The 26331-nt window shown below is 34.4% G+C and overlaps 1 protein-coding gene across 3 annotated transcripts in view; it reads right to left on the reverse strand.

The window, feature by feature from the left end:
* The window catches only part of LOC110097415 (calmodulin-binding transcription activator 4-like), a 70331-nt gene that overhangs the window by 35561 nt on the left and 8439 nt on the right, over positions 1 to 26331 (reverse strand). For 2 of the 3 annotated variants that reach the window (XM_028695856.1, XM_028695857.1), the window contains exons 3-8: positions 26148 to 26263; positions 16168 to 16256; positions 14889 to 14934; positions 9030 to 9486; positions 4810 to 5042; positions 3478 to 3933 (exon numbers count right to left, since the gene is read on the reverse strand). In XM_028695856.1, the coding sequence (XP_028551689.1) occupies positions 3478 to 3933; positions 4810 to 5042; positions 9030 to 9486; positions 14889 to 14934; positions 16168 to 16256; positions 26148 to 26263 (1397 nt within the window). Of the gene's footprint in view, positions 1 to 3477; positions 3934 to 4809; positions 5043 to 9029; positions 9487 to 14888; positions 14935 to 16167; positions 16257 to 25537; positions 25619 to 26147; positions 26264 to 26331 lie in introns of those variants that run through there. The other variant, XM_028695858.1, reaches the window with a different exon arrangement.

Raw genomic sequence — 26331 nt, forward strand, 5'->3', positions numbered from 1 at the left:
GAAAAACCCAATCCTAGATATATTGGGCCATTTGAAATCATTGAAAAAATAGCACCAGTTGCTTACAAGTTGTCATTACCAGTAGAAATGTCGGATGTACATAATATTTTTCATGTATCAATGCTCAGAAAATGGGTGATAGATGAAAGTCAAAGGGTTCCTCAGAATGATATTGAACTTCAAAAAAATTTAACTTATATTGAAAAACCGAAAATAATATAGGATAAGGATGTTCGTAGATTGAGTAGCAGAATGATTCCTTTTGTAAAAATAAAGTGGAAGCACATAACAACAAAACAAGCTACAAGGGAAAAAGAGGATAATATGAAACAATGGTTTCCTCATCTGTTTAAAAAGCATAAAGGTTGAATTTCGGGGACGAAATCCTCTTAAGAGGGGAAGATATATAAGAAATAGAAATTTCAAGTATGGTTTAAATAAATAGGTATTACTAAGATTTATGCTATTAATATACTAGTTTAACAAATATTAGAATATAATAAATTAACTCAAAGTTTGAAGGGAAGCATTCTAAAGCAGCCATTGGAATGGGACAGTTTGGGATTTGGGCGGTTAGAAGATTGTTGGGGCCCACTATCCACTAGTGGGTGTAAAGCTTGGATAATCCCTATTGTTTTAGTTTTTTGGTGGGAGATAACGGGCTGGAGAGGAAGCACTTTGATACGCTCTAGGGTTCCCAAGTTTGGGTTTGCCCTAATGCTCCTTCAAAGAAAGGATTTCTCCACCAAATCCAAGAAAAATAAACACAAGAGGGATGAGAGGAAGAGCAAGAACCTTTGCATTCAAAATCCAACGGAAAACAAGATACAATTTGTCCACTTCGAGAAGGACAAGGTCTCCCACTACAAACCCTAGAAAAACAAGAGAAAGAAACTAAGGAGGCTAAGAGAAAACTCAAATCTTTCATAACCCTAGAAATCTCCCCCTATTCCTTACTTATAGCAAGCCAAAAGACCAACAAAACCCACTAGTGGGCTGCCCAAAATGAACCGCCCAACTCAGGGCAGACCCGAGCCAAACCGGTCCAGGATTGGACCGGTTCCGCTCAAGGCCGAAACCCCCCGCCCGCTCCGCCTCGCCCCGTGCTTCCCTTCGGCTGGCCGAACGACGCGGCTCCCTCCCCCGCCGCTTCCGCTCGCCTGGGGGTTGTCGGCCCCCCCTCTGCTGATCGGAGGCGGAACGCATCACACTTTCGCAAGTAATTCCCTAGTAATTCGCTGGAGAAGGTTGAGGCCACATACAGAAAGGAACAAAGTGTAATTGGTTCGGACAGAGCAAGTTTCTGCGGTGATAACTGGAAGGAAATTGGGAGACTTTCAACACAGTTGCTGAAGAGAAGGCTTTGATTTCTGTAAAGGAAGATTTTTGCATTTTTCTGAAAGAAAGGCTAGTGAAAGCAGTGTTAGTCAGGTGCTGTGAAATACATTGAGGTAAGTAAACTTGCAACTTGTTGAAACCACAATTGCTAAGATTTAAGAATGATTAATATGAAATTTTGTGGTCAAATGTAGTTTGATATCAAGGTGAGTATGAATTGATGATACGATGAAGGAAGTTTAAGAGAGGAAATTTAAAAGGAGAAGAAGGAAAAAAATTTACTAAGTATCATTATCTTTTATGTTACCTAAAATTAATAAAATTTCTAAAAGATGATAACATATTGAATTGTAGGTTTATTTATAGATTTATGTAGAAAGAAAGTTTTGGAATAGTATATCAAATGAGAAGGTTTCGTGGTGTAGGTTGGAAGAGATAACATTAAGAAGGTAAGTTATATAAATCTTGATTTACAAATGCAAGAATTAATATTCCTAGATATATTTATGATATCACTTGATTTAATAGAAGTGATAAATGCTTTATAGAGATTGCAAAAATATAAATGATTATATTTTCAAATTTTCATATATGATCAACTACTGAAATATAAGCATCCTTGAAGTTCAACAGAGGATTCATGATAATTATTGTAATATTTTTCTAGTTGATTATAAATTGAAAGGAGCTCAATTATTTCATGTTGTCAATACATGTAAATATTAAGAGATAGATTATTATGTAAGTTTGTACATGACAAGTCAAGTATGATTAATGAATATGGAATGTGTACTGAATATCCATTTAAAGTAAAGTTTGGCTATAAAAAAGTATAACTTACAAAGTCAGGTGGGGCAAAAGGGTTCTCATGTACACTACATTGTAAGTGGGGCAAAAGAGACCCCAGAGATATGTTACCTACATAGCAGGTGGGACAAAATGGATCCCCTAAAGGGGCAAAATAGATCCCCTAAAGAGGCAAAATAGACCTCTATGTAATTCAATGACGATAATGCTAGTTTTACCTTGGCTCCATTGAATATGTTTAAGAAATAGTCAAAAATTTTACATATTAAAATTGATATTCAGTGTAAACTTCAAAAGAAGTAAATAATCATGTTAATTATGTTTTAAAATATTTTCAATGAAGATTTCAATGTTTTGCTTCATTTCTTTTATTATATTTTAACTGTTAATTAATTTGCATAATTTATTGAGCTTTATAGTTCACCAGTATTTTATTATTGGTTGTTGTTATAGATAAGGGAAAGGGAAATGTGGAAGAAGACTAATCTACAAGTATTTAAATTTTATGTTAATATTTATTCTATGTTTGAAGTCTACTCTTGCTGTTAATAAATAATTTTAATATTATATTACTTTGAATTTGTTTGAATTTCTTTAGTGGCTCTGTACTAAGTATCTGATAAAACTTGAGAATTATTAGATCCTTCCTTTATTGTATTAGATGATACTTATATGATCTTTTATATAGATCTAAAATGAAATGAAATGGAATGAGATGTTTAGTGATGAAAATGTTATGTTTATTCTTAGTACACTCTACAATACTATTAAGGAGTATTATGGGGTGTTACAATATGCATCCTAAACCTTTTTTGGCCTCTTTTTAAGCTCTCAATTGTAATATTGAATCATTTGAACTAACGTTTATGTTTCCTTCCACTTTTGGAAGGTCATACTCATTTTGGATTCTCTCCCTACTTGGTGATAGAATGAATAATGCAAATCATTTACGCAATTTACCCACTCTTACTCAGCTCTAGTAACTAGGAAATAAATGGCCATGATAATCATATTGCTCAAGGGTTCTTGCATGACATGCCACCCATCCAAATGCAAACGGCACATCGTGTACCATTCACACGATTGAATCATCAATGGAATAAAAACCAATGACAATATGTGCACATTCTCAACAATAAGTTAGTCTTGCCATGTATAGCCAGTAGTTTTCTCTTTGCTTAATTAGATTCATTAAGCCATAAAGACTTCACAGTTTTGAAGTCAAAATTATGCATTGCCTGTACTACAGCCAGAGACAAAAAAAAATTAAAGGACAAAGACGCTCAAGTTATCAATCAGGGGACATTAAGCTTAATGAGTTTATAGACGCACCTTGGTTTTCGCAAAGGAAAAGGACCACTCAGGTGAAATTTCACGAATTCTGAATAGTTGCTTTTGAACCACAGTTCCATGCTGACCTTGATCAAACCATGTTCCTCGCAAGTCAAACGAATATGAAGTTTTTTCAACAGGTAAATCTGTAGTACCCATCCACTCGATGATGCTTTCCTTTGGGGTAGACGACAATTTAGAGTTGGATCCACTGCTAGTTGCGCCTGTAGTTGTACAGGGCGCACCTGCCAGACAAGCAGCTGAATTTGGTGACTCAAGACCATCAAAGCCAAAAAGGATTCTATTAGCTTCGCATAACTGCAAGCTTAAGTCACTTCCACTAGACGTAAGCTCTGTATTTTTCACTGCTTGGTATGGCTGCCGCAAACTAAATTGTTCTAACCAATCAAATGGAACACCAAATATGTCCTCTTCTGAAGAAAATTGCTCAAAATCCTACAAAATGAAATCAGATCAAGATATTGCATCTTCAATCAGAGAAAGTCGTAATATAATGCACACCCGATATAAAATTTTTTAGTGGTTAGGATAAGAAGATGATAAATAACATATCCTGAGTTTTGGATCATCGTATTAATATGCTCATAAGCTTCGAATTTTAAATTACAGGCCCCTTGAAGTCTTCATAATATTTTGGATAGGCCCCAGCAGTTAAGTTTGCCATTAGAGATAGTGAAAGGACTTTTGCTCTAAGATCAAAAGATATGACCATCCACATGCTCCTTTTCCAACATGAGAGATTGTTTGGGCGATGAAGATTATTGGAAAAAAAGGTCATAGCATTTCTAAATTCAAGAGGATCTATGCCATCAGATTCTGATGAGATGAATCTAGAGAAAACTATTTACTTCTGAAGGCAAGGATCCAAGTTTCAGGTCTTAAGAACATGTAAATTAATTAAACATTGAAGGACCCTTAAAGAGTTAAGTCACAATTTAAACCCAAAAAAAAAATTTATATCTAGCATTAAAAAAAAAAAAACTCAAAACACATTTCATAAAATATGTACAAAGAATTTGAATCATCCGTGTCCTTACACACTATAGCAGCATCTAAACATCAATATTTACAAGGAACTTCTTAATGTAATGCTAAAAACACAGGAAATTATTGCTTTATTAATAGAAGTAAAGAAAACATCATTGGTATTACTTGGATGTAATACAAAGAACATCTTGATGTAATACTAAAAAACAGAAATAATTATTGCTTTATTAATATAAATAAAGAAAACATCATTGGTATTACTTGGATGCTACCATAAAAAGCTTGCAACTATACATTATGATATTATAACATTTGGAATCTCACGCTTTCAAGCTTCAGTGCATTCCCACCGCAATGATGATTTACAGTTGCATTAGATGAATAACAGGAAGGCTGTGGAACCAGTGAAAGAGCCACTGAATCTATCACTCTTAAATCAGCATTGATTCCGGTAGAACTGGAACTGAGTTTTAACATATCATTCCACGAAGGAGAGTTTTTTCTGGTAATGCTATGATGAAAAGCCGATGATTGGCTCTTCTGTTTCCCATTACCACCTAAGAAATAATACAAATAGTTACCAAACCATATAAAAATATTTAAAGAATATCAATGGCTATAACTCACGAGCATTATTTTGTTTAGAAAATTGAATCGGATTACTTTAAAAAAATGAGAAGAAAGATTCTTCTATTAGAGAACGTCATGACGAATGCAGGTAGTTATGAGAAAGAAGGCACAAGCCCATCATATTTTTAATAAAAGCGCATGTAATTCCAGTAAACTGGTAGGACAGGCTTTGCAACAAATTTACAATAGTAGCATAATTTAAGAGAAAAGTCAAATAGTCACTTGGCTCCTCAAATTTCATCCCAAATAATCTAATAAAGAGACTATTTAAAATCATATTTGAGAAGTCAAGAGACTAAATTAAATACATTGTCTTAGGACTAAATGACTCCAAGGTTCTTTTTAATCTTTTTCTCCATCATTTAAGCAAGGATTAGTAGAGCAACACTAAGCATAATGATTCCACCACTTGCATTTGGAACAAAAAAAGGGGTTGCACATTTACCTAAAAGTAAACTCATTCATTAGGTTTGATGTATGCAGCCTCAATATTTGCAAAAGATGTTTTCTTCAGCTAGAATTTGTGACATCAAAATCACAAAAGAGGAAATAACAATCACAGCTCACAGCCCATTCTAGGGAATGGGAAATAAAAATATTATCCATTTTAATTACACAACAATATAGCATTCACCTCCTTCTACATATCATAATTCCTACAAAAAACTCTAACAACAACAACATCAAGCCTATATCCCACTACATGGGGTCAACTACATAAATCCTTTTTATGTATTATGTTCTGTTAAGCGTCAAATTCTTATTTAAATCTAATAAAGAAAGATCATTTCTAATATTTTCTAACCAAGCCATTTTATGTCTAACTCTACATTTCTTAATATAAGCTAAATCTAATACATGTACTCTCATAACCGGGATATCAAAAGGCCGCCATTTTATGTGACCAAACCATCTACGGCGACTCTCTATAATCTTATCTTCCACGGGAGCTACTCCAACCTTTTCACATATATGCTCGTTTCGTATCCTGTCTATAAGAGTAAAGCCACTCATCTCCTTGAGCATCCTCCTCTTTGCAACACTTAGCTTAATATTATACTTATCTTTTAATGGCCAACATTCTGCACCATAAAGCATTGTAGATCTCACCACCATCTTATAGAATTTTCCCTTAAGTTTGAGGAGAACTTTTCTATCACATAACAAGTCCAATGCATTCCTCCACTTCAACCATCCAACTTGAATTCTACTAATAATAGCCTCATCTATTTCACCATCACTCTGAACAATAAACCCAAGATATATAAAATGTGTACTGTTATTAATGACTTGAGCGCCCAAAGTCACAATATCCTCACTGGATATATTACTACTAAAATCACACTCCATATATTCGGTTTTAGATCTACTCAAAAAAAACTTTTAGACTCTAAGGTTGACCTCCATAATTCAAGTTTAACTTCAACTCCCTCTCTAGTCTTCTCAACAAGAAGTATATCATCAGCAAAAAGCATACACCATGGTACAACCTCTTACAAATTTCTAGTGAGAGCATCCTTGACTAAAGCAAAAAAGATATGGGCTTAAGGCTGATATTGATGTAATTCAATTGAAATAGGAAAATACTTGGTCAAACCACATTGCGTTTGTACACAAGTAACAACTCCTGCATATATATCCTTAATGAATTAAATATAAGCATTATTTCCCCTTGCTTTTCTAAAACTCTCCATAGCACTTCACTTAGAACTCTCCATTGCTCCATAGCACTATAAAAACACTGAATTAAAAGTAAATACATTGTGACGATCAGTTATTTTATTTGAAGGCTTCAAATGTTGGTCAAAATTCCACAACTAAAATTGGTAAAATGATCAAATTAAAAAATGTAAAGATTTACTGATCTTATAGGTAAGGCAGTGAGCATGATAAATTATAGAGGGATTTACATATATATCACACAAATTTTATATATTTACATATCTAACACCTAAAATTTAATATTTTCTTATATAACACTTAAATTTCTTAATCACATCAAAATAAATGCATGAAAAGACATATTTCACTTTAAAAATGTTAATATTAGTAGCATTTTTAATGCAATAGAATTAAGTGTTATATAAGTAAATATCAAATTTTAGCTTTTAGATATGTGAATATAAGAATTATGTGGTATGTATGTAAATCCCCCCTAAATATAAAAAATGTCATCAGATTCATTTTCTAGAGAGTTTCACAAATGTCATCGAAAATGAGTTCAATATGTTAGTTTTTAAGGGATGACATAAAATGTAAACGACCATATTTTTATTTTGTTAACTTCAGTGCTAGCCATGCATGTCCATATAAAGGGAAGATAAAAGAACAATAAATAAAAATACAATAGAAGAGAATATCTTCAGTAATAAGAATATTTTATAATAATAATTATCACAGATTTCCAAATATTTTGGACATGTGATAATGTTAATATGAAACTATTCTCCTTCAAAGTCGAGGTGGCATATGCCAACTTGAGTTAAGAGATAGGGAGATAGAATTGAGAGAGGGAAAGAAGGGAGAAAAGGGGGTTTGATCAAATTCTCTAATACCATGATTAAAAGAACATAAGGGACTACAATTTTAATGATTGTGAAGCTAATACAAGCATTCCTATATATAGGCAAGAGAGTTTGAAAATCCATTACTTTAAATCTATTAATTACTCATCCAACTATAAAAGAGAGCTCTTACAAGATTGGTAATATATTACACTAATAACTACTGAAGATTTATAATATAAATATTTAGCACATAATATTAATATATTAACTAAGGAAACTATTCGATGAAAAAATAATGGATTTAAAATAAATGAAGCAAGCGAATAAATGATCTAGGCATGGGTGAATCATAATGTGCTGCCCCAACTATTTCTCATTTGGCATAATGAATTCTCCTTCAATCATTCCAATCCAATATTGCATGTGTTAACTCTAGCTTGCGAACATCCTTTTTCATTATTTATAGTCACGTTGCCTTTGATTTACAGCTTTACTTCCCATACCTTCAACATTAATTTTACATCCTCGTCTTATATGTGAAATCTTATACTCCTAGATCAATGTCCAAATCACATTTATACATTTGCATAGAATTGTCTTCAATAGGTGTCAATCCTACTCCTTAATAGTTAATATAATGATATCACACTATGCCGTTTATAGTTTACTGCAGTGATCTTAGTTAAGGCTTTGACTTCCAGCATGTTGAGCGTGACTTTATTACTCTCAAGTTCCTATGACATAGTCTCGGTTCTAAATAAAAAGTACTGATTTCCACAAATAAAACAGTGGCAAAAATCAAGTATTTGCATCCCTCGAAGTGCTTCCTTTGTGGCGACTTCTACTTCTTTGTTTTAGCCGCCAGAACTTAAAAACTATTCTCAACTACGATTTCTATTCTTCTTTCCCAAAAAACTGTTTTTCTAAAGCATATTTTGTGAAAAGCAAGGAAAATGTTGTACCAACGAAATAAATAAAGAGAATAAAGGATGCATCAATTTTTCAAAATTCCACCAGTATACAGTGCCTAACCAGCAAAAGCATGCACAACTCTAAATTTCTGAACTAGACCAGATATAATAAGTTTAGTATCATGATTTGAATTTATTAGTAGAATAATTCCATCTCTTAGAATTCTTATTAGTATAACTTTCTCTTAGAATTTTTACTTGCCAGCAATCATGGAATGATAATGAAACGGTTGATTATAATGCTTCAAATTGAAATTAATCTGGAATGAAGGCAAAAAATATCATACACTGCATCAAAGCTAGCTTTCATAGTAAATCTAAAGAGAAAGCCTGGACGCTTTTACCAAAGACGACAGTTTCCATGCTCATAATTACAAATACAACAAACATCAGATTAATTTATGTTGTTATAATCATTGACTTTAAGAATTTTTACCTTGATCATATGTTGAGCAGTCCACTGGATTTAAGTTTTCATGGAAACTCTGAAAGGGACACCCTTTTTCATTGTCCGGGAATGCTGGATTTTCAAGTTTCTCACACTCATTGGTATGGGCAGGAAACAAATCTTCAAATATTTTGTTATCGCATTTATCCAAGCTTAATTGCTCTGCAAGCTCACGTAATGCTTGATTGACATTTGACTGAGACGATAGGTCAGAATTTTCAGAGCTATTGGTCATATTCAAGCAATCTGCGTCCAAATTTTTTCCAACATATTTGGAGTTAACTTCTCCAGAAACAGAACTGCCAGAGATTTGATAAGATTCATATATTTCACCATATGCAGATGGGAACCTTTGAAACTGGATGTTATTGACATTCGAACTCCCATTTATATAAGTTAATTGTTCTTGTGGTTGCTGTGAGACTGTTTGTGGCATATTTCTTCCCTGATAGAAGAATTAGGTAGTAAGGACGCAAAACTGTCAATCAAACTATCAGTGATAATGACAACAGAAAAATAAAAATAGGCTAAAAGGAAGGAAACAAATATGAGCAAAGGCAATTAATCTAGCACAACTAAGAACTAAACTAGATTATATATAAACCTATATCAACAAAAACATAAACAGGAAAAACAAAAGAAGAATACGTAGGGAATATCATCATTAATGTCATAAGCGGCTTCGTCTCATCAACTTGAGATCTAGATTATAGATTCATCCTGACTGATGCTGGCATATGCATTTTGCAATAGTTCAAGCCTGGCTGATATCATACTGAACAGCTAGCTTGGTACTTGTTTGCATCCCAACCTTCCTCAACTGTGCATTCTAATTTGGCCTTCTCACCAAAAAGACTTCTTTCCTTAGTGTAGGACGTTTCAAAAAATTCATACTACAACAAGCTCCACAAATATCAATAGTGGATATTGTTTACATACAATAATGTATTACAATTACTGCCAGAAACGTACTCAACCACATTAAGTTTAGGTTTTATGGGAATGCCTTCAGTAACTACTACAGTACTAATAGAAATCAAAATGACAAGATCACAAACAACCATATTGACAAAATTTTGTGCAAACATCAAAGCAAGATTACTTGCACGAATTTTATGAGGCAAGCTGCAAACTCCAATGTAATGCCTCAAATTCATATGCAAGTATTGTATGGATGCACATGAATTCATGTGAATATGCTGTATGAAGGCACCAGAAATTGTGCAATTGCATCATGCAAATGCACTGAAAAACATTCAAGTAGCTGACAAGGATACACTAAAAATTGCATAAAGGCATCAAACCTTTTTGAAACCGAAATTCCCATATGGATAAACGTGCTAAATATTCAAACACTGCAAACTAAAAATAAAAATAAATATAAATACAACTCACTCCAAGAATCGTGTAACACCTTGTGGAAAATGGACTATTTTGAAAATTCATCAATTATCATTAAAGTACAAATTCAAGCTCTCATTTTCACAAGATGTTCTCAAGAGGATCGCTTTGCCTATAGGGTTAGGGTAGGACCATGCCTACCATATTTCAAACCCAATCCTCATAAAAATTGGAGTCGACAAAACTTGAACCCCGATGATATTTGTATTAAATGAAAATATCAATTGGAGGAAACCCTACTTTCAAAATGCCTCTAAATTCCTTAGTTAATCATTTGAGGTTTAAATACTAATAAAGAATAAAAAATCCAATATTTGTCAAAACCTTAAAAATTATTTTAGGTTAAATCTATTGTTTTAAAATTTAAAGCAGAACTCCATTTATCCTCCACAATCATTTGTGACGTATGACAAATTCAATACTAATCATAGCTCACAAAGAGCCAATGTCTTGCTATTGTATTGCTATAATTCATTCTAAAATGACCGCTCATCAAAAAGGATGTGACATGTGTCCTCTAAGCATTGATTTTGCCAGCAAACCACATTGCAGGTAAACATTTATAATCAAGGCCCTATGATTAGATAGTTTTGTCTCAAAATTACACTATTAAAACGATCTCAACTAGAGCTCTCAATTTCACAATGGATATAAAACCTTTGAATAATGAATTATGAGTAAAATGTCCTTACAGATTAATATGACATGTGAAGAAAAATGAAATAAATAAAATGAATATTTATATGAAAATGAAAGTATTAAAAGAAGGAAGAGGTGCATGTATACGAATACAGAAGTTCACCCATTTATAGTATTGACTAGGGATGCAACGTACCCGTGCATATTAAATGGCAGAAGAAATGCTTTTACCTTCATTGGTACAAAATTTTAAACGGTGCTCGTGTACTAAATAGAAAGGGAAAAGGAATAAATGAAAATGGAAAATGAATACATGAATGGAAAAAGAAATATGTTGTTTGAAAGACATATAATGAAAATCTACAGCATATGTAATGTTATGAATACGTTATAGCATAAAAAATGTAATAAATATGTTAATTGCACGAGAAAAGACAAAGGCACATGATTATTTTTGTATATGTTTAATTGTTATACTACAAGCCGTGATTATACACTAAGTTTAATATGTAAACTCAAGCTATTTAACTAAATTTTTCACATAAGTCTTCTGAAAAATAGAATGGCTGAAAGAGAGGAATATGTCTACAGAAAAAATGCGATTGAATGAAAACAGGTAAAAATCTAATTTATGTATATGTTCAAATTTGTAGTTTTGTTAGTGGCTCTTCAATTTTATGGGGGATGTTAGTTGTTAACTATTTATGTATTTGAAAGAAATGAATTAATCATCAACTCCTGCCTCGTTAATTCGAGTATTCGAATAGAATCATGACAAATTATCAACAAATGTCACAAACAAGCGAGTGCCCAAAACACTTTTTTTCAATGAGGGATCCCATACATCACCATGGATCAAAGAAAAAGTAGTTGAAGGTTTGTATAGAATTTGAAGATATACAAATTGAGCATACTTTGCAATCTGACAAGTTTCAAAATGAAAATATGCAGTACTTTTATTGATAAATAATTTGAGAAATAATTTTGCACGACACACAAAGCTAGGATGACTAAGACGAAATTGTAACAATATAATTTAACTATCTTTATGGTACCTGCAGTAGTTGCAGGAGCTAGAGAGCTTTGAAAGATTGAGTCTGCGAGCAGTTGTTGGAGAGTTAGTAGCTTGTACTTAGGTTGGATAGTACGAACATTGTTCTGTTATTATTTAATTAATTAAAAAATTTAAATAAAGTTTAAATTTAATTGCTCAGCTTATTAGCATATTTTAAATATATTTTAAAATTATTTACTTATTAATTTAATTATTTTCTCAATTAATTTAAATTAAAGTTTTAATTTTATTGCTCAGTTGAATTTTAATTAATCATTTTTTTAAAAATAGTTTTTTAATTAAGTCTATTTTAAATGGTTAATTAATCATTAAATTAATTAAAAGATTTGATTAATTGTTATTTTACTTTAAAATTAATGAATTATATTTTAATTAATTATTTTTAATTTAAGTAAAATTTTAAGTTTATTTTAAATTGGTTAATTAATTAATTAAAACTCTCCAATTCTCCTGTTCGATGATCTCTATTATTATTATTATTATATGTAAGTATCATTCTCTTCCTCCCTCTCGATTACTATTTCAAACTAGGGTAATTGGGTCGATCGGGCATACCTTGTTCTTTTTAAAAATTCAGAATAAAATAGATGTGGTGCTATTTTGAATTCTTAAAATGTTTGATTATTCGTGAACCAAACATAGGGAATCCATTTTTTTATTGGTGTAAAACAAATGTAGTTTAAGCTCTAGTGCGCAACTAAAGTAAATTGAATTGATCATGTCCAAACATTATCGATAATGCATCATTTTTTATTTCTCCAAAAGATCGTAGATGTTTGCACTTGTTCTCCATAGAATAGGTGAAAAACAGGGGCGAATCCAGCTTCTTTTTTAGGGTGGGCAAAAAAAAAATTTTTTTGGATGAGCAAAGATGCTTAGTATTGATATAAGTAGGGCAAAAAAAATTTTTGAGGGGGGGCAAAATACCCAAAATATTTCAAAAATTTCCCTCTAAATATTAAAAAAATTTTGAGGGTAGACATTTGCCCACCCTAAGCATGTGGTGGATCCGCCCATGGTGAAAAAGAACAGGGTACACTCGATGAAGATTAAATGACAATGAGTTGAGTGGCAACAATGCGAAGAAGGGTGATAATGTTAGACGACAACATAAAAATGTAATGTGTGACCGCGAAAAAGGATGATGTGCAACGGCAGCATAGGAATGTGATGTGTGACTGTGACAAAGGATAATGTGCGACGGCAACAAAGGAATGTGATATGTTACCATGACATGAATAATTTACCCACTGCGATATGTGCAAAGCAAAGTTTATGATGCTTACAATGATAGATATTTAGGATGTACATAGAAATCATGAGAAAAAACAAAGCGAGATGCAAAGGATGTACATAGAAATCATGAGAAACAACAAAGCGAGATGCAGATGTGTTCATTCAACAAATAGTCGAGTTATTTGTGGTTCTCTGTGAAAAATGGGATTTGTATTAAAAATCATTAAATTTGAGAGTTTAGGATGCATCGAAAAAATTAACATTTGAGGGTGTGGGCATCTAAAATTCATGGCCTGACCTCTCTGCTTGGGAGAGTTCAAAGGAAATGTTGCCGAATCAAAATTTCAAAAGGCATATTAGATTGAAGGTAAGACATTACCTAAAGATTTCGCTCTTATTGTTCAAGAACTTTATGATATATTTTCAGGTTTCTTATAGACATAAGCCTGTATAATTAATTACCCCTCCCGATGATGAGAGAGAACCTTCAATTAAGGTTAGTCGTAAGATAGACAGTAGATATTGAGCGAGCAAATGGAAAAAACAAATTTGATATTGTGATTTTGAAATTTACCACCACTTAAAGCGAATGGTCGAGAATTGATGACAAAATTGATCAAAATCTCATGACTTTGTCATCCAAGGTTTTCATTGTCCATAGTCTACTTAATCAGAAGAGATAGTCAATACAACTTTACTGAAAGATCCTTGTCAATAGCTATATGTTGCCTTATTTGGGAGTACCTTATAGATTTGAGGTGGATATTTGTGTAATGAGATAAATTTTAAGTCAACCTTACCTAACAAAGAAATTTGTAGTCATATCAAGTGCATCATATGATTCATTACTCAAGAGTATTTTTAACTAATGGGCATATTGCGGGCTATAGTTATGACCATAACTTAATGGTGTTATTTCGGAACAAAACCACCTAGTTAGATGGCTATGATCATAATCAGTTACATGTGATTCCATTTGATAGCGAAATTGCTAACTAGAAGGCATGTGTCATGCCCTTACTGACGAAAGACTGTTTGAGAATGAATCGTAGCGATACACTCAATAAGGCATACGTTCTTTATGAGCTAAGGTTATTCTTAAATTTATTAACATTGACAAACGGTTGTGGATGATGGATGAATCTTACTTTAAATTTTGAATGATAAATCTATATGAATAATTAGATTTTGTGAAATTTCATATTTTTTATATTTTTATCAAATTTGGGCCCAAAGTAGTTCAGTTTGAAATTTGGCTAATGTGAAAGTTATATTAGTTATACCAATAAGGTTGTTTCCTTTCTTGATTGACGAATTACCAAATAGCTCTTGCTCAAAGAATTTAGATTATGTTATATACAATTTCCACTTGAAATATTTTATATTATGAGTCCTTTCTGAGAGTATGTTAGTATAAGGATCAACAAATTACAAGCTAAAAACTTATGTTCCATGGTAAATCGAAAGAAAAATATTTGTGAGAGTAGGAAACAAACCTCAGACACTTCTCTGTAATGAACAAGGACAATGTGGTCATAAGCCCTGAGAAGAGAAAGAAAGTTGTGTTATAAAGGATTTATTTATTCATCTCAATGTATGTAACAGGCCAACAAAAGCTCATGCAAACAGTATAATCCTCTTCTCAAAAGTGAAAATCAACATCTTATGAGTAACAAGAAGCAGGTTATAAATGGGCAGATATAATGTAAAGCACAACCAAAAAGAGCACAATAGTCAGGTGTAAAAAGGAGAGAACAAACAAGAAAGGAAAACATTGCATTAAGCTGCTAGTTCAGACCACGGAATGATTTAAGCTTGAATAATCATTATTTGACATCTGATGAAAGAGTTGAAGATCAAAATGATCATTTAATATAGTTGGAGATCATTTTGATCTTTCATAAAAAGTCAAGAGGCCATTTTGATCTTTTTCCCTAATATACAACTACAAATCCATAAACTTAGACAATATTTGACACAATAGTCTGACTTCTTGCTCAACTTTCTCTATCTCCAATCTATGACATATAATTTATAAGTTTAATTTTTAATATACAAAAATTATCCATATCTTTTATAAATATCATATAAATTTTACAAATTTTTCATATTTTATAAAAAAACAAACAACACTTTTTTATTTAAGATAATTTGGGAAAATGTTTTTTCTTTTTGAGGGCTGACATTTTTGTTGAGGTGAAATCTTCTATTATTTGAAAGTAATTAAAACTTTTGTAAAATGGTAATTAAATATTAACATTTAATCAAAATTTTAAAGTGTGAATAAGCATGCTTTATTGACATTTTTGAGTATTTAACCACATTTTATATTTAAGTGACAATTGCAGACAAAACAATAACCATACAACAACATCAAGCCTTTATCCCACTATGTGGGGACGGCTACAAGAAAGATCAAATTACTTACCAAGAAAGAATAAAAAATAAAAAAAAAGGTTTTAGATTCAACCTGATATGCATATCAAACAAAAGAAGCCATAAGCCTAACTTTTATCCAGCTTTTGATCACGCCCCTTTGATTTCAAAACAAAAGCAGCTTCTCTTATTTTTTTTTATTCGCATTTAACGAACAATATTCATGTGGATACTGATCAAATCAAGCATATGGAATAATTCATATAGTTCCAAACAGCAAAGTGTCTTGCCATCAGGACAAGTGAATACAAACGAAATCATGAACTTAGGACTCCTAAACAAGAAGATTCTAACAAATAAAAAAACATCAATAGAAGATTCAGACATGTATAAACTTACGGATCCAGCATCCAATAGCTCCGTCTCTGAAAAAAGGGATTTAGCTCCCCATGAGCATAGTAACAATTGAGAGCATCAACATTCCCAACCTGGATATTTTAGTGTAATGCAACAACGTTTGCTCATTAGGAAATCAGGTAATACCAATATGAAATTAACACAATAATGCCAATAATTGCAATAAAAAAATACAAACAAATCACACGTAAATCCCAAGAATTCATTGACTGATTGTTAACCTATGGAGAAAGAGCAAAAAAAAAAATCCTCCATACATGCCTCAAACCCATCGAATCAGCGAATCTTGCTGAAGTCGTGCTGATTCGGCACCATTTGAGTCGTATCCCGCGATTCCTGCTCAATCCCCGCTCGAGGAGGTTCATCTGTGTCGTTAAATACCCAACCGAATGAAGTCTTCAGCTGCTTGCTCTCCCGATAACCCTTTTCCATGCACGAGACCCCCGCTTCTCTTCCTCCCTCTCGATCGAACCCCTTCTGCCGAAGCTCAAGCCAACGTCAAAACTCTAGATCCCATAAACCTCTTCCATGCCCAACTCCAATTTCTCAAATCCCTCATAGCCGACACCTAGATCTCATGAACCCAAAGCTCCCGTCGCCTCCAACCCGACGCATCTCCCGATCTCTTTGAACGCGAGAGAGAGAGAGAGACAGAGAGCTCTCCTTACCTCTTCAAGCCAAGACCTCCTCAAATTTGCCCTAACTGACGCCTTCGGCGGCCTCCCCTTTCTCTCGGTGAAGTCAAAACATTCTGATCGGGACTGACAACAGGAGCCGGCTTGCTGTGAAGGTAAAATTCTCCCATTCGCGTGCTCTTTTTCGGCCAAATACTGTAGATGTGCCGAAACAGAGAGAATATGAGGGAGGAAGTTTTTATTTCTTTTTATTATTAAACATTATTAATTATAATTAGGTTTCACTAATTATAATTGATCATGTTTTATATTTTTAATTAATAGTTATTTATAACTAATTAATTATTATTAATTAATTACTAATTATAATTAAATATTGATTAGTTATAATTATTAATTAATTATAATTATAATCAATTAATCATAATTAATTAATTAGTATTAATTATAATAATCATGAGTAATTATTTGTTGTTAATTATTTTTTATTATAATTAATTATTATTAATTACTTATAATTAGTTAATTAATTAACTATAATTAATTAATAAAAAATTAGGTCCTCTTGCCTCTCTTGTTTTGATCCTCGTGCCACCTCTACATCGCTAGTCGCCAAGGTATAACCTCCTAAACTTGGGAGAACCCACCCTCGGCACTTGCAACGGGATGAATAACCACCCATGCGCACTTTTCTTAGCACGGTGGGAGGGAGCTCATCGCGGTTGTTGTGGCGAGGCGAGTAAACCCCCCCCCCCCTAAAGTCCTTTTTCGGTGTTGGTGGCGAGCCAAGGGACTGCCTATGCACGCTTTTCTTAGCGTGGTTAGAGGGAACTTGGTCCGGTGCTTACAGCGAAGTAGACGATCCCTGTGCGTGCTTTTCTTAGCACGGCGGGACAACAAAAACTACTTTTTCAAAAAAATGCTTTTAAAAATCCATATACGCCTTTCTTGGCGTGGTGGATGACAAACAAAATCACCGCCGCGGTGTCTCATAAACACCAACCGTATACGTCTTTCTTGACGTGGCGGGTAGGTGGCCTCTTAGTTTTTATCCTAAATGGGCGGCTGCCGAAATTGTCTTAAATAAGACAATGACTTGAAACAATTTAGGACTTATGGACTTGATGCAATTGATTTAAATAAATTCAAATCTAACTGAATATAAACTTTAAATAAGCAAAGACATGATTTGAATTGAAAGGACAGCCGGAGATTTTGATTTGGACTTGAATAATAGAACAAAGAGCTTGAACTCAAATGAGCTGCATAAGAGATTCATGAGCTTAAACTTGAATCAAGTGAGGAAGAACTTGCAAACTTTTGAACAATAGAGGACTTGCACTTTAGATGACAATGAAGAAGACTCATTTTGGACTTGGTATTAAGCTCAAGTCGGAAGCGGACTTTGAATTAATGATCTAAATCTTAAACTAAAAGTCTAATGTTTGGAAGCGAAAGTCATAAATCATAAAATGATGAAATCAAAGATAAGTGAATGAAGACTAAGTCTTCAAGAGATATATAAGCAAGGAATGATGAGGTGAAATTATCTCGAATCGTTCAAACAAATCAATCTACATGCAAACAATCATGCCTATTTGTTACAAACATAAGATCCAAATATAGTTAAACGTATTGAGCCTTACAAGCAATGGGGCTTATGCTAAATGAGAACTTGAATTATAACTTGAGCTTGCTACTTGAACTCAAGCAAGGATCAAGTGAACAAATGCAAAAGATATCTTAAACATGAGCTAAATAGCATCCTGTGGAGTTTGAAATATTTGAAAAAACAACTCTCTTGTAATATGCCTATGAAAATGAAAGAATAAATCAATTACAATAATCTCAAGTCAAATAGAAAAAGAGATTATGAAAGGCATGGCTTGCCCTCAAAGTCACTATATGAGGGCCCTAGGAGCATGATAACTGATTTGTAAACATGATTCATCCCCAAGCAACAATCAAAAGGAATCATCACCTCAATTGAATGATTATCGTATAAGAGCTACAATGAATGTTGTAGTTAACCCATGAAAGCTACTACAACAAAAGTGTAAATTTTCTATCAACAATAATGAATTTGACAGAAGCTTGTAGTGTCTTGAGGATACAGGCAACAGTTGCTGGAAGAATTGAAATACGCACAATCAAATACACCAATTGTATCAAACATACACATGTGCAACGATGACAATCAACAACGAATAACAAATGATACAGCATATTTGCAATCAATAAACAATCAATGGTTATGAAATACATTGATTCAGTGCAGGCAAAGATGAAAGATATGCAGTGGATGTAGGCTCCTACGAGTTATCGTAGAAGATCCATTGTACGCCAAGCGTGATATTCACATGCAAAATACAAAAGGACTACGACAAATACCAAATCCTGCAAGCTGCTATGGGAGACCATTGGCACCCAATACATTGTCCACAAGCAGAGTGCAAAGTGACTACAACAAATATAAATACTCACAAGCTACTGAAAGAGGCCCATTATATATTCAACTCGATATCTGCAAGCAAATGTAAAAAATCTGCAATATATACGGGCTCTTCATGAATACATATATAGGAACAACATATCATTTTTGGGTAGATACAAAAAAACTTCATTGTATGCAGTATCCTGTAGTCGATTTTAATATGTGAATGAAGATATCTACCTACCTACAAGCAGCAATAGTGGAGAACCTATGACGCCACGCCACTGGATCTGCAATATTCATACAAGCGGACAGAAGACGTTTTACAAATATTTCAAAATACCACCGCACGTGCACCATAGTTTGTATACACATAGGTACACGAAAGGGGCAAGTAAAATCAAACACCCACATGGGCCCCGACGAGCGTGTTATTGGTACACACGTGACGTCTAGAGATGCTACGCAGGTCAATAAATTTGAACCCGATCCTACTAAGCAAGTAGGAGTCGACAAGGTTCAATAAATAATCATAAAATGCCCCCAAACACCCGCATGCGCCCCGACGAGCGTGTTATTGGTACACACGTGATGTCTAGGGATGCTGCGCGGGTCAATAAGTGAACTCAAGTTCAAACATGATTCTTCTATACGGATCAATAGGAGTTGACAAGGTTCGAACCATCAAACAAATATGCAGTTGTAGCGGCCAGTATATTTGTCTTAACATATTCATATTAGGCCTTCAAGGCCTATAACAATGAGAATTCACTAATTAAGGCACAAAGTCTATGAAACCTGATCCCCTATTGGCAGGTTGATAGGGTCAACAAGGTTCAAGCTTTAAATGAAAATAACCCCCCTTCACCCCGATGATAGCCGTGTTGACAGAAAATCTCAACTGGAGGGGTCTATTCTAAATAATTCAAAATGTCATCCCAAATACTCTTGAAATCCAAAACTCCACAATGTCCAAGAAATCTAAAATCATTCTAAATTTCATATATTTAAAATTGAAATAATCCATCAAATCACTAAAAGAACAATCCATCCACCCTCCACAAAAGTTTGCTGGGGTGGCTAAATTCAAATATAACTTCAGCTCACATAGAGCTAATGCCTGGTCGAAAATATCACTAGGATCCATTCTCAAACAATCTCCTACCAGTAAGGATGTGGTACGTGTCCTCTAACCGGCGGTTTTGCTGCCAAATGACACCGCAGGATAAACGGTTATGACCCGGGGCCCTCTGAACCCAGTGGTTTTGCTCCAAATGGCACTACAAAATGCCGATTATGGCCAGAGTCAATACGCTCCTTATTGGCATCAAATCATTGAGATATGAATCAATAGGATATGATCGATATGGCACAAAGCCCTCTGTTAGCTAAGGTGGATTCAAATTTGTCCCCTTAGATAAACATCCAACCCAGATCTACAAAGTCTCCTTGGACGAAACAACCCATGGCTGCCAACAAGGATTTTTCTGTCAGTTTGGGTCGACTACCTCCTCTGACTAAGTAGACCAGGGACCACGATGGCCCAAGAGGACGGAACCATAGGATCTTGATCGGGTCTATATCCAATCCTCCACCATCCGCTTTAAGTGCAAGATAGTGAAATTCTCTAATTTTAAATATCAAATCTTCAAATTCTCAATAAAATCTCAAATTCCAAACATCAATGCTGCTACTATATGCCAGATAACACGTATTTCTACGTATCGGATTGACGACTAGCCTTAATCGAAAGTTCTCTTTCGTTATCGGGAGGGGTAATTAACTATAGGGGCTTGCGCCTATATGAAACCAGAACTCAGATTATAAAGTACTCACAAAATGAGGGAGAAATCTCTGGGTAATGTCTTATTTACAAACTCATCTGCCTTCCAAAATTTACCCCGGAACTTATTCCGTTAAAACTCGCTCGCCGAATAAAAAGCAAAAAAGCGGGCGGAGGCCTGGGCCGAATTTTCGGAGCCCACACTGATCAACGATTTGAAAATATGGAAATTACGTAAAAGCCACCACAAACTTTCTTTATTGAATTATTAATTATAAAAATAGACATGGCCATTGCTCAGATTCACAATAAACTTTTAGTAAAGGGAAATATGTGTCAGAGTATATCAGGCTGAAATAACATGATTTACTAAATAAATTATAGCTTCTTGTTATTTTGGAACTCCCATTGAGATGACTAAGAACCCAACCATAGCACAAGGTCAACAGTGATAAACATCTTACCACCTGACTCAGGCAGTTCATTAAAAATTTATAATATTATGATAGCTTGCCATCTAGCAGTAACTCTACTTTTAGGATACGTTCAATGACATTACTTGCAACCTAAATGCTTTTGCTGCTGCAAGCGGTATCCTATCAACTAGCATCCAATGTTAGAACAAAATATACCCAGTATTCTAAAACGTGCCAAGGCAGTTTAACGGGTTCAAATCCTTCCCTATTTTTATCAGACTATAACAGAACAGAATAATGTTAGAGGATCCTCAACTTCAAAACAGATCCTAGAAACGGCTTGGTTCTAACTTAGGCTTCGTTTGGGTGTTGGCTCAAAAAAAATGGCACGAATGCATGAATCTCGCTTTGCAGCTATATGATTATATTTCCCTTAAGTTAGATTGTAGTTAACCAGATTTCCCCTGAGGGTAGTGTAAGGGTTTAAAGATCTGGGGTCGTTACTTCCTATGAGTGCAAGCACTCATAGTTAATTACCCCTCTTACTACGTAAGAGAGAACTCTCGATTAAGGATGAACAAATTTTAGATAATTTTAGTCTCATTAGTAGAAGAAGTGGAGGTAAATCTGATCAAGATCACATGGTTCTATCGTCCCGGGTATACCGTAGATTTCGATCTACCAATACTAACAATCATTGACTGTAGTGTCCAAGAAATCTGATTAGCAGTCATGGGTTGCCTCCTCTCAGGGATCCCGAGTATACTGAGGTGGTTAAGTGTGGGCTTTAGTTTTAATTTTTTTTTTTGTTTGGGGTTTGGGGTTTACAACTATTAGAATACCCATAAATTTATTTTAGTTTGAGATTTATGACTTCATTTAGAAGTAACCCAAAAATTTGGTTTAGAGCGGGTCTTATGGCTTTTTTAGGAAGTAGCCCAGATATTTAGATTTGAGTTGGGATTTACGACTTTCGTAGAAAGTAGCCCGGGGATTTGATTTGGAATGGCTATTTATGAGTTGCCCAAGGATGGGTCTTACAGCCTAACTCTACAGTGAGGCTGCCCAGAGGTTTTAATTATTTAGATAGAACTTATTACTTCTCTTAGGAAATAGCCTAAAAAGCGGGTCTTATAACTTAATCCTTTTAGACTAAAATGCCAATAAATTTTGATTGGAAGGTTGGTTTGAAGATTCAGTGGTTTCCTTAGAAGTTGTTTGGTTATTTGTAGGAGCGTTAAGGTTGTTATACTTTATTTTAAAAGTATCCCTAACACATGAGACTTACAACTTCACTTAGAAGTGATCTGTTGGTGGGTCTTACAATCTAGCCCGCTTTACAGGTTAGGATGCCCGAAGTCTTTAATTAGTTGGGTAGGAGATCCTACAATAGAAATTCTACATGCTTTCAACATAAGAATCATAATTACCGTATTTCAAAATATTATTTAAAGATGAAATTTTTTCTTTAGGCTTTTGCCTTAATTTTTTAATAAGAGTTGTCCGTGTGACTAGATTTGGATAGGGATTTGTGGCTTTTATTAGAAAGAGGCCCAATTAGTGGGACTTACAACCTCTACTAAGGGTAACCCGAATATTTCAGTTGGATGGGTCTTAGTGCCTCTTTAGAAGTTGTCTAATTATGGGTCTTACGACCTAGCCCTGTAAGCTAAGTGGCCCGAGTGATTGGTCTTACAACCTAGCCTTATAGATTAAGATGCCCGGGTGAGTGTCTAGGGTTGTGTTATTACCTAAATATTTCCCTCAGATGTCGGACTTATGGCTTCTATTAGAAGTGGCCGGTGTTTTAATTGAGGGTTAGGGGTTAGATCAATTTTACCTAAAACTTTCCCTTAAAGTCGGACTTGCTGCTTTCCTTTGAAAGTTGTCGGGTAGTGGGTCTTATAACCAAGTTTTTATAAACAAGGCTGCCCAAATGTTTAAATTTGATTGTTTGGAGAATTGTTCTGAACTTGTTTGAGTTGGTTGAGTTTGTGATTTTGACACTTCGGGGTTTTGACACTGAGTTAGTGTTTTAGTTGTTCTGTGCTTGTTATTTTTTTTCTAACTACAGTAGTCCACTACTCTACCCGTTTTTTTTTCTAGCACTATTGCTCTAGTAGTTTTTTCGTAATTAGCTTTTCTTGCTTTTCAGTATTTTGTTCTACCTGCATTAGCTTAGATTTATCAGCATTCAATCAATTTATTTATGATATACTGACTCTTCATTTGTTTGTTTGCAGGTGTTCGTAGTCAGTAGTTGCAGTAGCCGGGGCTTGCAGAGGATAGAGTCCACAATTAGCTGTAGGAGCTCATACATGAGGGATCTTTGGAAAATTCTATGGAGGTTCTGAAAGTTGTATTAATTTGAGAGATGTATTGAATTGAAAGTTATTGGAGGGTTTGTGAGAATTGTATTGAGAGCTTGTATATGTCTGATTATTGGAAACATTATTTTCTCTGCCTGCATTTTCTTTTACGCTTAATTGATTAATCAATTAACTAAAAATCAAAATTTTTTAGTTAATAATATTAATTTCAATTTTCAAAACTCACATACTTGAAAACTCTCAAAATTTAAAGCTCTCGTATTTTAAAGCTTACTGATTTCAAATGCTCTTGAATTTTTCTTTAAAATAATCAATCAATTAATTTCAATTAATTTTGATTAATTAAAAATTTTTAATTGATTAATCAAATATTCAAATTTAATTGCTCAATAATTACTCTAAAAATTTTATGTAGCTTCCTAAGAAACTTCGGCAACCTCCCGACATCTCCTCCCCACCGACAGAGAAATCGGAACGGCATCTGCCATAATTTCTTTCTACCCGGACCTAAGGTCAACGGCGTAGGATCTTCGACTTGGATCCATCTTGCCCGGATCTAAGATCAACGGCACGAGGTCTTCAATTTTTTTTAAAACCATCCGCCCAGATCTAAGATCGATGGCGCGGGTCTTCATTACCTTTTAGAAATTATTATTTATTATAATTTATTAAATTAGATAAGAATCATTTTAATTATCCAAACAAAAGCTTGAAAATCTGCCACCACATTAACATCTAAGGTAGAAGCTGCACTATCTTTTGTTCTAGGTTCCTCTTTCAGGACAATGGATGTTGGCTTGGTATCTTCAACTTTTGTTAATTCTGAGATTTGTTGGACCTGATCAATCAATTCTGAATTACATGATTGCTCTACAGATTCTATCTTTCCCTCTGAAAGCTTTTGATCGTCTACAAACTGCATCCTTTCTATTAGATTGTGATATTAGCTCCTCAGATAAAGATTTATTATCTGGCTCACTTTTGCCAACTTTTGCCAAAAGTGACATCCATCGAAAGAAATGAATCACTTAATTCTTTCATAATAGTTTGTGGAAACTCATTAGGAGAAGCCGACAGTTTCATTTCACTCTATCCAGTAGTCCTTAAAAAAAGGTACTCTAGACAACTACAGTCATTAAAATCTACTCCATCCTTATCGTCATCAGCATTCTCACTTGTTTCCATGAGCAAAATTGTACAGGTAGAGCACATGTAGCTAGCAGATTTCTGACATTTACTTCATATATGCCACCCACAACTCCACCGGCCCTTTGACTGGAAATATAATTCTTCACGATTGAAAACTAACAAGTCACTCCGGTTATCTCATTTGCTTCCAATATAATGTTTGTGTGGTGAATATGAGGCATTGGGCACGGTTGGAGGCGAAAGATTGGGCGACTCACAGGAGGCCGAACAGGGGAGTGGGACTCATAGATTGATCGCATGAGTTCTGTCGGCTAGGGCTTCACAGTCAGATGAAGGCGTCGACTTGGATGTCAGGATGGAAGCTGGCCGACGATAGACTGGTGTGGCTTCGGTGGAGTATGTGGTTCGCGAATAGGAGGCTACGGCTTTGGTCGGCTTGATCAGACCTAGGCGGCGACTAGCGCATCGAGGCGAGTTGGTTCAAGCGGAGGCCGACGTGGAGGTTGGATTGTATGATCTATCGAGAGAAAGGGAAGAAGAAGTTCGAAAAATCCTCCCTCTAATCATTTTTGCCATTTATTTTAAAGAAATGATCAAGTGGTTACCTTATTTTTGAACGAACTATTGCTTCGTTTGGCAGCAAATGCGTAATATGGGGCCAACTTGGAGGCAGGTTTCGAAAGAGATGCAACTCTTCACCCCTTTTTTTTATTTCGCTCTTTGATTCATTTCCTCAATTGCATTTGGCTTTTTTATTGCTTCTTAAAACAATTTTTTAGTTTAAAAATTAAAATTTTTATACTAAAAAGTTGCTTTAAGAAGCAGTAAGAAAGCTGTCCCAAACGAAGCCTTAAACTAACTTAATATCCTATAATTCTATGCCAGCCGCATCAGTATGCTGCATACGGTATGCATGCCAAGTATTTATCAAAGCAATGAAACTGCAGGCAACTCAATGGCCCATGTACTTTTTTGTTAAAGAAATAGAGAACGAGCAGTTTCCAAACGATGATACTGGATGTCACGGCTACTTTTGATAAAATAAGCGGACGTCTATTGTGGTTCTAGTATAAATAGCCTTACCAACACATAAAAGCTTTCCAACTTCAAACCCGTGACATTTCATGTCAAAACAATGCAGCCAAATTGTTACTGTCGGTGAGGCCTCTACTTTAACTTTGAAAAAAAAAAACAATAAAAAAATCATGGACAAACCTTCAGGCGCTCATGAGCTTCACCGACTGCTCTACCATCCCTCTTTTTCCTCCACACATGACCATCCTTTCGGAAAAACCTATGAACCCTACGGTTGAAAAGGAACAAAGAGCCACCTGTAAAAAACAATAGTGGCAATATTTACATCTTCACTACTAGCAGAAAGGAGTACAAGACAGGAAGA

The sequence above is a fragment of the Dendrobium catenatum genome, unplaced genomic scaffold (genome assembly GCF_001605985.2).
Source record: "Dendrobium catenatum unplaced genomic scaffold, ASM160598v2 fragScaff_scaffold_698, whole genome shotgun sequence".
Lineage (NCBI taxonomy): Eukaryota > Viridiplantae > Streptophyta > Magnoliopsida > Asparagales > Orchidaceae > Dendrobium > Dendrobium catenatum.